The sequence below is a fragment of the Sinocyclocheilus grahami genome, unplaced genomic scaffold (genome assembly GCF_001515645.1).
Source record: "Sinocyclocheilus grahami isolate Dianchi unplaced genomic scaffold, SAMN03320097.WGS_v1.1 scaffold327.1, whole genome shotgun sequence".
Classification (NCBI taxonomy): domain Eukaryota; kingdom Metazoa; phylum Chordata; class Actinopteri; order Cypriniformes; family Cyprinidae; genus Sinocyclocheilus; species Sinocyclocheilus grahami.
This window is the reverse complement of record NW_015505506.1, coordinates 411,164-421,652: the sequence shown is the minus strand read 5'-3', so window position 1 is coordinate 421,652 and position 10,489 is coordinate 411,164. Positions and strand designations below refer to the sequence as shown.

The 10,489-nt window shown below is 38.3% G+C and overlaps 1 protein-coding gene across 1 annotated transcript in view; it reads left to right on the top strand.

Annotated features, from left to right (window-relative positions):
- Positions 1–581: 581 nt before the first annotated feature.
- The window catches only part of LOC107602462 (probable glutamate receptor), a 31,600-nt gene continuing 21,692 nt past the window's right edge, over positions 582–10,489 (top strand). Inside the window, exons 1-4 of the mRNA XM_016294963.1 lie at positions 582–643; positions 1,166–1,246; positions 7,518–7,549; positions 7,649–7,828. Of these exons, the coding sequence (XP_016150449.1) occupies positions 1,186–1,246; positions 7,518–7,549; positions 7,649–7,828 (273 nt within the window). The 5' untranslated portion in view covers positions 582–643; positions 1,166–1,185. The remainder of the gene's footprint in view (positions 644–1,165; positions 1,247–7,517; positions 7,550–7,648; positions 7,829–10,489) is intronic.

Below are 10,489 nucleotides of genomic sequence, written 5' to 3'. Positions count from 1 at the left end.
GGACCATAGTCGAATCCTTCTGTGCGGCTAAAAAAAACGCCTTGGGATTTACATGACTCTTTGAGTGACAAAGATTGTAGGCTGTTGTCTTTCTAACAAAAGTTCACTTCATTAGGATTCGAGCAGCAGAGCCACTCAATTTGGATATGTATTTATCACAGCTTCACTTCAGTTTTCAAGTTGCCGTTTTAGCTTGCCTGTATAGTGGAGCCATGCTGCAGAGGTTGAAAACCCTCTACATTCATGCCAGGTCCATTCTATGAGGGTATAAATTAGGATTAGGCCATTTTAGATTGGTAAAAAGAAGCCTAACAATAAAATCCAGCTATCCGCTGAGTTTTCTATGAGCATCTGTAGAGAATCATTTCTGCACGCCCTGTGTAATGCACGGCTCTCAGATCCCTTGTTTGCAGAATCACATGCTTGTTATTCTTTGTCCAAAGTTTAATCTCCCTCATAGCTTGCCTACCCATAAATCCTTGTGGATTTGTTGTGGTCAGACACCCCCCCCCCCCCCCCCCCCCCCTCAAGAACTTCCCCTGTTCTCTTATTGGCTGTTTTCAGTCTTTTGGGTGTATGTGCAAGCTTTATATAGTGTGCTGCCTCATGCATTGAGCAATAAAAACGTGTGACTACAGTTTGGGTAAGCGTGCCATGTTTTTGCTCATTTATAGCTGCTTAGTAAGTAAAACTGTTTTGTTTACGCATTTTTGATCTTGGTTTTGTCTGTGCTGTACTAGAAAAATGTAATATTTAAGCTGGCTTTCAAATGAAAAGTTAATTGCACATCTGGAAAAGATTCTTGAATAAATAATGTTGGTAAAACTTTACAATAAGGTTCATTAGTTAAACATTTAATGTATTAACTAACATGAACTAACCATGAGCAATACATTTGTTACTGTATTTACTAATCTACGCTCACGTTAGTTAATAAAAATACAGATGTTAATTGTTAGTTCATGTTAGTTCACAGTGCATTAACTAATGTTAACAAGATTTTAATAATGTATTAGTAAATGTTGAAATTAACATTAACAAAGATTAATAAACGCTGTATAAGTGCAGTTCATTATTAGTTCATGTTAACTAATGTAGTTAACTAATGAACCTTATTGTAAAGTGTTACCATAATGTTTTGATAAAACTATGTATGTCATTCCAGTGCAAGTTATTGGCAGTAAAATGACTCCATTAGGACTCATCTTGGTCTCATCAGCACTGCTGGCTGGGGTCTACGCTGCAGGTAACGTCATTACATACTGTAATATCAAACATTGTGAGACTAGTATTAGGTGAATGCATAGCCATTTAAAAATTGTGTTTTTAAGATAAAGCTTTTTGCTTAGCCTTATAAATGAACCTTGTGAAGCTCATACATTGCTTGTATGCATTTTTATCCATTCCTGATATTTTGCTGCATACAGAAATTTGACTTTTCATACCGGTAGTCAGATATGGGCAGTATTTTAATGAAATGTATTTAAAAAAAAATTTTTTTTAGTATTTTGTCATTTGTATTTTGCTGTACAAAAAACAAATCTAATGTCATTTGTAATTAAATACTTTGAGAGACAGTATTGTGTATTTTAAATACTTAAAATACTTAACCAAGTAGGTCATTTTATTCTCAGATTGTACAATATCTTTCTTCACCTGTGTTAATAGTACTGCCTTCTATAATAGCCTATCACAGTTTTTGGCTAGATGCAAGTGAATCATATGACATCCTGTTGGATCAATAGGCGGAGTCTTAAAGGGTTAGTTCACCCAAAAATGAAAATTATTTTGTTAATTACTCACACTCGTGTCGTTCCACTCCTATAATACCTTTGTTCGTCTTCGGAACACAAATAAAGATATTTTTGATGAAATCCGAGAGCTTTCTGTCCCTCTACAGCCAGCCATTCAACTTACACATTCAAGGTCCAGAACAGTAGAAAAGACATAATCAAGTAATCCAATTTTATGAAACGATTTTTTGCTAAAAAAAAAAACATAATTTACCAATTTATTTACGAAAATATTATCCAAACACTTGCGTCATGGTACTCTAGTGAACACTCACTCATGTGCATTGTGTTGACACACGAGTCTTCTATCGTGTGAACACAAAACAAATTTGTTGTGATGCTCTCATGAACACACAATGTAGTAGTGTTAATTTTGTCAGACATTTTTGATTTAGTCTTAGTCTTTTAAATTAGTCTCAGTCTTAGTCCTGTGTCAAATGTACTTTTTAGTTATTATCCTTAGTCAACGCTGTCCTGGTTTTGTTTAGTCTAGTTTTATTCAATTAAAACTTAGTCACAGTTTAACTTTAAACATTAGTTTAATATATATTGCAGTTGTGGACTAATGGTTAGAGAGTTGGATTTGTAACCCAAAGGTCGTGGGTTTGAGTCTCGGTACTGGCAGGGATTGTAGGTGGGGGGAGTGAGTGATCAGCACTCTATTCCACCCTCAATACCACGACTGAGGTAAGACCCTTGAGCAAGGCACTGAACCCCCAACTGCTCCCTGGGCACCACAGCACATGACGTGTGTGTGTACTTGGATGGGTGAAATGCAGAGCGCATACTTGGCTACATGTCACTTATTATTTTATTTTTTTATTTAAAAGTATAGCTTAAAATTATAATCGCAATGATTGTTGTCATTTGAGACATTTATTTTTACCTTATTGTACTTTCACCAATAAGCACAAATCAACAGAATGTGGACTCATACACATGGTTTATTTTACCTCATCTAGTGTACTTATTTATTATAGGCTAATTCATATATACATGTATATCAAAGACTTAGATATGCACTCTCTCTGTCTACATTATGAAAACTGGTAAAAACAAACAAAAAATATTTTAACAGTGACATTCCTGATAGTAATTCCAATAATTCCAAGTTGCAACAACGTTTCTCTATTAAAACAACTGCGGTTGAGTAAGTGCATTTATACATTCGCAAACAAAATAGTCAAGATCACAGACTGGCTGAATGACACTTTCATTTAAGCTGATTTCACATGGAGATCGCTAAACTCCAGCTTAAGCAAAGTTCACACTACAGGACTTAGACTTGCAAGTCAACGAGCTCGCCGACAGGTCGGGTTGTGATCAGGAGAATATCAGTGGGTGATCAGCGCTCGGCAATCTTTATGTGTAAACTACTCAGTGACGCATCAAAGAGGCTCGCTGATGCATCGCCGACACAAAACAAATATCCAATATGCTAATGCTGCATTCACACCATCCATTTTCAAATAAACAACGAACTTGCAATAATATTTTGTCTCATTTTTTTGACAAAAATAAAAAGAGATTTTGGTATAGTTAAAATTGTTAAATACATTTTAGTCTTGTCTTTTATCGTCAACGATATTGCATGTTGATACAGTCACAGTTATCGTTTATTAACCTTATTGTCATCTCATCAGCGTCTCATTTAAGTCATGGGAAAAAGCTTGTCAACAAACATTTTTCGTCAACGAAATTAACACTATGATGCAATCAATATTTTCATAAATAAAGTTGTAAATTATGTTTTTTTTTTTTGTGAAAACAAAGCACTTGCGTTGCTTAATAAAATTGAGGTTAAACCACTGAAGTCACAGGGAGTATTTTAACGATGTCTTTACTCAAATTCTGGGCTTTGAATATGTAAGTTGCGTTGCTGCCTATGGAGGGACTGAAAGCTCACAGATTTTATCAAAAATATCTTCATTTGTGTTCGGAAGAGGAACGAAGGTCTTATGCGTGTGAAACAACCGAGCACAAGCAATAAGTTGCTGACTGCAGCTCACTTAATGGCCACCGGTGTCGCTGATAACAAAGGTTTCTGAATTCTACATAGAGCCCTTTAGCAGCTACATATCAGCATTTTCAAGAGTTAATCTGTACTGCTGACAGTGAAATAGCTTGAGGCATCCTCTTGAGTAGGACAAGGCGGTATGGTAATACAGTTTCACAGGACTGCTTGATTTTTGACATGTTGATAAAGGAGCGATAAAGCAACATGAAACAATAAAGCGTAGACATGCTTGATGGTATTCAAGTAAAGTACAGTCAGTTGTGTCTTAAGTGAACATAAGAAATTAGAAGAAATATGTATCAATATATTGAATACTGTAACGGGGCTGACGAGACGTGAGACGTGTGGATCCATCTGCAGGCTTTATTCAAGAGACGTGGTAAACAGGCAGGGTCAAAACAATGGCAAACAGGTAAATGGTGGGCAAAACACAAGAATAGTCCCAGGGCTAGCGTAGGTCACCGATCAGCAGACAGAATCACAGGGGCGAGACGAGAGGGAGAAATCCAAGAAAACAGGCAAAGATCATAAACCACAAAAACAGGCAAGGCAAAACAAGGAAACCACGGAGACTCGGAAAGGGGTACAGGCTAAACAATACTCAGCAGAGAAAGGTGGTTAGAGTGGGTGTTATATAGTGAGTGAGGTGATTAGAAACAGCTGTGTGCAATGAGTGCAAATCAGTGCAGTGTGCAAATCGTGCAAAGAATGATGGGATATGTAGTCCGGGGTACTATGCAACAGTTTGAGTTGTGCGAGAGTCAATGTAATGGAAAGGGTGACCTCTGGTGGTGAATAAACGGAAGTCCATGGACCAAATTCATGACAAATACATTGTCTAGTATTAGGGTGAAAGAATATGTTGTTTATAAGTTGTTCAAGGAGGGGAAAGCACTTCTCTTTCTCTTATGTGTGTATCTAACTCCAGCATTGCTAAATGTAATGGCACTGTCTCTTGCACTTCAAATGATTGCTTGTAAATATTGTTTGTATTTTTGTATTTTCAAATTACAGATTACTTGTATTTTAATTAAATACATTTCTCACACCAGTACTTTGTATTTTAAATCAAATACATTTGATCAGCAAATATTTGTAATTTGTAACAATACTTTTTGATGTATTTGTGCCCATCTCTGCCTGCAGTCGTGAAAAAGTCCATCATATTGTTTGTGAAATTATCATATAAAGTCCTTTGTTTTGGCTCAACAAGTGTATTTTTATACAAGGATTTTAATGGTGAACAGGGTTTAACGGCGCCTATAACCAGACAGTCCATGGACGTGCCGTCTAAGGTTAAGACAAAGCAGGATGTAGATAGAGCCAATATTATTCTGACACGGCATGTTTGAGTCTGAGGCATGGCACTGCGCTGGCACTGTCTCAAGACATCCCGCCAGGCATGGAGCAGTCAGCATTCAAACCGGAGGACACTGCTGCTATTCACTACAATGAGTGTGATTAATCAATTAGCCACCGCTAACCAAGCAGTCACTAATGCGGGGCAGCCCATGACATGACTTCAGTATTGATGGCATGTACGTTTTTCATGGTTTGAATGGGAGGATGAGGGGTGTCAGTGATATGCTGTGACACTGATGGAGGCCTGCTGTGTGTCGCACAGATGAAACTCAGACAACAACACATTCTCACCAAAAACTGGCCAGGCTTATTCAAGATTGTTTAAGCAGTTTAACTCTAACTTTACATAGAAAACTAGATTAGATACAAATTCTTAATAAAATAAATTTTAAAACTACTGTTATCACTTACTTTTATGTCTTTCCAAACTTGGGTGACTTTCTTTCTTCCGTAGGTCCTAAAAAATTTTTTTTTACAAAATTTGGTTTTTCGTATTCTTTTCCATATAATTGCAGTGGACAGGGACTAAAGCTTAAAAAGCAACATAATAAAATGAAAATAGTCCATACAACTTGTGCATTATATTTTAAGGCTTCTGAAATCATTTTATAGCTTTCTGTGAGAAACACTTTTAAGTCAGATTTGTCAGTTTTTACTAAAAATCTTGGGCTGTTAACCAATGCAATCTGAATCATCAAATTTGTGAATTGGTGAATCGGTGAAAAGCCACAAATCAGGGTGACTTAATTTTTTTTTTAATTATGTTTAATAGCCAAAGGATCATACTCATTACCCATAATCTAAAAAGGGATCTACCAATCAGATAAATTGCTGTTACCGTGGTTACACAAATTGCGCCAAAAAAAGATGGTGTTCACTTATTCCCATGAGTTGTTGCAAATGACATAATTGAGTATACTCTCAAACAGACTACATATTTGTACACACTAGTATTAGTATTATATGTGTAAATGTGAAAACTATTCCTTTACTTCATCAAAGACATCTTAATTTAGGAATTCATGGAATGTCAGATTTAAAAAACCCTGAAAAAACAAGCAAAACATGGATGACATATTTGACACATTCAAGCAACAACACTTTGATTCATGATTAGATTCACATACACATTCATGCATCTTTCAGCATGTCTGCTGGTTAATGTGAACTGGTCTGCATTAAAAAAAGAGGATCAAAACAATAAAGAGAGCAACTTCCAAGTGGACTCAGATGCAGCAGCCAGAGGAGTGGGGCACTTTCCCATCATTTTGTAAGCGCTTTCTTTAGAGAGTCACTGGAACTTTCTCAAACTCTCACCGCATCCGTTCCGCTGCAGGAGGCAGTGCACACTCAAAAGCAAGCTTTTGTTTATTTCCAACGATCTCTTTTAAAGTCTCATTTTGTCAGTGCAAGATTAGTGGCCATGAGGCGACCGTTTCACCATCTCTCTGTAGCACAAGTGGGACATTGTCTGCATCTGCTAAATTTGGGAATATTAGTGGTTGTTTGAAGAAGAGTGCAAAGTACATCCCAGCATGACAGAATGCTTCATTAGCAACCAGGAATGCCGTCCAAGTGCTCTGCCCTTGTCAAATTGAGACAAGCAGCGTTTTTTCCCTGGTCCTGTTTCTAGAAATTGGATTAGCTCACCAAAAAAACCCTAACATTTAACAGCCAATTAGAGACAAGAAGAAAATCATATTGTGTCATAAAAATGTAGAATTATTAGTGAGGTTTACTAAGTCAAGCATCACTTTTATTACCACTCATACTTAGGGTTAAGGATTTGTTCAAATCAGTGACCCTAATATTAAAGGGATAGTTCACCCAAAAATGAAAATTCTGTCATGATTTACTCGACCTCAAGTTGTTCCAAACCTGTATGAGTTTCTTTCTTCTGCTGAACATAAAATATTTTAAAGAATGCTGGGTAACACTTTATTTTAAGGTGTCCTTGTTACACAGGTTACATGTACTTACTATTATAATAACAATTAATTATGCATAATTACATGCAAGTAACCCTAAGCCAAACCCAAATCCTAACCCTAACCATATAGTAAGTACATGTAATTAATTAATATTACTCAGCACTTATATGTATATTTACACTGTAACAAGGACACCATAAAATAAAGTATAACCAAATGCTGTATCCAAACAGCTATTCGTCCCCATTGGCTTCCATTGTATTTTTTTCAATGCAGAAGTCAATGGGGACCAGCAACTCTTTGGTTTCCCACATTCTTCAAAAGAGTGAGCCAAGCATTCAATCTGATCTAGAGGTAGTGGAGGATTCTTATGGATTTGTTACTAGCTGAATGAAATGTTGTTTTGTATTTTAGGACCACAGGTATTAAGAGTTACAACCATCAAGGTAAGTTAAATTAATTCCATCTGGGCCATCCATTTATGTCTGTAATGATCTGTAACTAAATCACGTTTTCGGTTGTTACTTACTCACAATCCCATGCAGGAAGAACCATATGCAATGTCCAAAGGCTCTGAACTGGAGGGCTTCTGCATTGACCTGCTGTCAGCTGTCTCCAAGAAATTAGATTTTAAGTATGACATTAAGCTCGTTAAGGACAGCCGGTATGGAAAAACAGATGACAGCGGCAACTGGAACGGCATGATTGGAGAAATTGTCAGAGGGGTGAGTATCATAAGTATTTTGAGTTAAGTAGTTCAGTGTCAGTGTTTAATGTCATGTCATGTTGTAACTTGCAAATCATCATCTTCATACATCTTGTAATGCATGGTTTTGCTAATAAAGCACACAACAAGGATTCCACAAAAGGAGTCTTTTAATTAAAGATAAATCCGTAGGGAACAAACAGGTGATCGTAGGATGAGTAGCACAAACACTAAAGATAAACGAGATCAGACAGAAAACGAAGGAGAACTCAGGGCTTAAATAGACAAATGATGATGAATTGAAATAGAACAGGTGTGGAGAACTAATTAACAACCAAAACTAACTAGCAGGAACAAAGGCAAGCAGGAATGAGATAACCAAAAGGCAAAGAAACTAAACAGAGACAGTGACACATCTGTAGTATCTATTAGCTGTTTGACAACAATTAGAATATAGAATAATTATTTAAATGAATCATAAAATATATTACAAAATATGTATATTGTCAGGATCATGGACCTGTTTTGTTATGTTTTGCCCCTGTTTCTGTTCCTGTGTTCTAATTTTTGGTCATGTTCCTGTTCTCGTTTAGTTAATTAGTCATTCTGTGCACCTGTGTTAAGTAATTATCCCTTGTATTTAAGTTCCTGTTTGTTCAGTCTTCCTTTGACGGGTCTACTTGTTGTCATCCTTGTGCTCTGTGACTCCCTGTTGGATTATTAAAGACTGTTGTTTTTTGTGAAATCTCCACATCTCCTCATTTCTTCACGCCCCTGCTCCAGCGTATTGTGACATATATAAATTAGAATCTTAAACAAACAAACAAAATAAATCATATCAGTTTCATTTAATTTAAATACAATTCTGAAGATTTAATTTTTATGAAACATTATTTTTACTTATTTCTTTCTGCTATAATGTTGAAAAGTTTTGAAAGAAATACTTTTATTCAGCAAGGGTGCATTTGATTGATCAAAAGGGACAGTAAAAACATGTATAATGTAACCTTTTTTTATATATTAAGCATAACAATGTATATTGAGCAGCAAATCAGCATATTAGAATCATTTCTGAAGGATCATGTGACACAAGACTGGATAAATGATGCTGAAAATTAGAGTAAATAGACTTATAGATATTAATGATATTTGAAAATATTGTAACGGAAGAGGTCTGACGCAACAGGTTAGTATAAATCAAATAGGTTTATTTGGTCACAGAGAGTACTGGGGTAGGGTTCAGAGGATGTGATGGTGAGGGAATAGTTCGAAGGATATGATGAGCGGGGTAATCCGGGTCTTTGCAGGCAGGAGGAGCACACACCTCAGCAATCCAGGAACTAGGAGGAACAGGAGACACTTGGAGACGAGGAGACACTAGGAGGAACACAGGAGGTAAGTAATGCAGGAAGTATTCAAATGGAAGTAGTAGCAAAGTCATTGAGTCCTCTACGTGTATACGAGACCGGACAATGAGGGTGTCTGAGGTCTGTGCTTTTATGCAGGCTGGTTAATGAGGTGCTTGATTAGTGACAGGTGCAGGTGCTCAGAACTCAGGTGAGAGGGATCGTTGTGATTGGGTGGTGGTGGAGCCTGGCCGATCTGTTACAGTATCGGCAAGTACCAAAAATAAATTGAGACCAGTAGAAGGCTGTCGCAGGGAATTCTGGGCGTACTCAGCCCAGCCTAGGAACTGGTTCCAGGAATCCTGGTGGCCATGGCAGAAGGTCCGCAGAAATCGTCCCACCTCCTGAATCTTCCTCTCCGTTTGTCCATTTGATTGTGGGTGGTATCCGGACGAGAGGCTTACGGTTACACCTAGGAGTCTGAAGAAGGCATTCCATACTTTGGAGATAAACTGAGGGCCCCCGGGATCTGGATGGACTAGGAGTGGGGTGCTAGTGAAGGCTCTCTTGAGGGCGGAGAAAGCTTTTAGGGCCACGGGGTTCCAGGACAGAGACTTGGGTTTCCCTCGGAGTAGGTTAGTGAGGGGGCTGGTGATCATGCTGTAGTCGAGGATGAAGCGACGGTAGAAGTTGGCAAATCTGAGGAATCGTTGGAGTTCTTTGATAGTAGTGGGTTCTGGCCAGGAGGTTATGGCTTCCACCTTCCCCTCGTCCATCTGGATCCCGGTATGATCAATGTTATATCCCAGGAATTGTACCGTAGGTTGGTGGAAGGTGCACTTTTCAGCCTTGAGGAATAGGTGATGCTCTCTCAGGCGTTGGAGGACCTCCGCAACGTGCTGGCGATGTTCGGCCGGGCTCCGGGAGTAGATGAGGATGTCATCTATGTAGACAATAACGAATCGGTGGAGAAACTCCCGGAGCACCTCATGCATAAAATCCTGGAATACGGAGGGGGCGATAGCAAGTCCATAGGGCATGACCAGATACTCGTAGTGGCCAGTAGGGGCCACAAAGGCAGTCTTCCATTCATCCCCCTCACGTATCCAGATGAGGTTATAGGCACTGCGGAGGTCCAACTTAGTGAAGAGGGTAGCCCCCCGGAGATGCTCGAGGGCATTAGGGACGAGAGGAAGAGGATATCGGAACTTGATGGCTATGTTGTTGAGTGCTCGGTAATCTATACAGGGCCTCAAGCCTCCGTCCTTCTTGGCCACAAAGAAGAAGCTCGATGCAGCAGGGGAGTTAGATGGACGGATGTAACCTTGACCCAG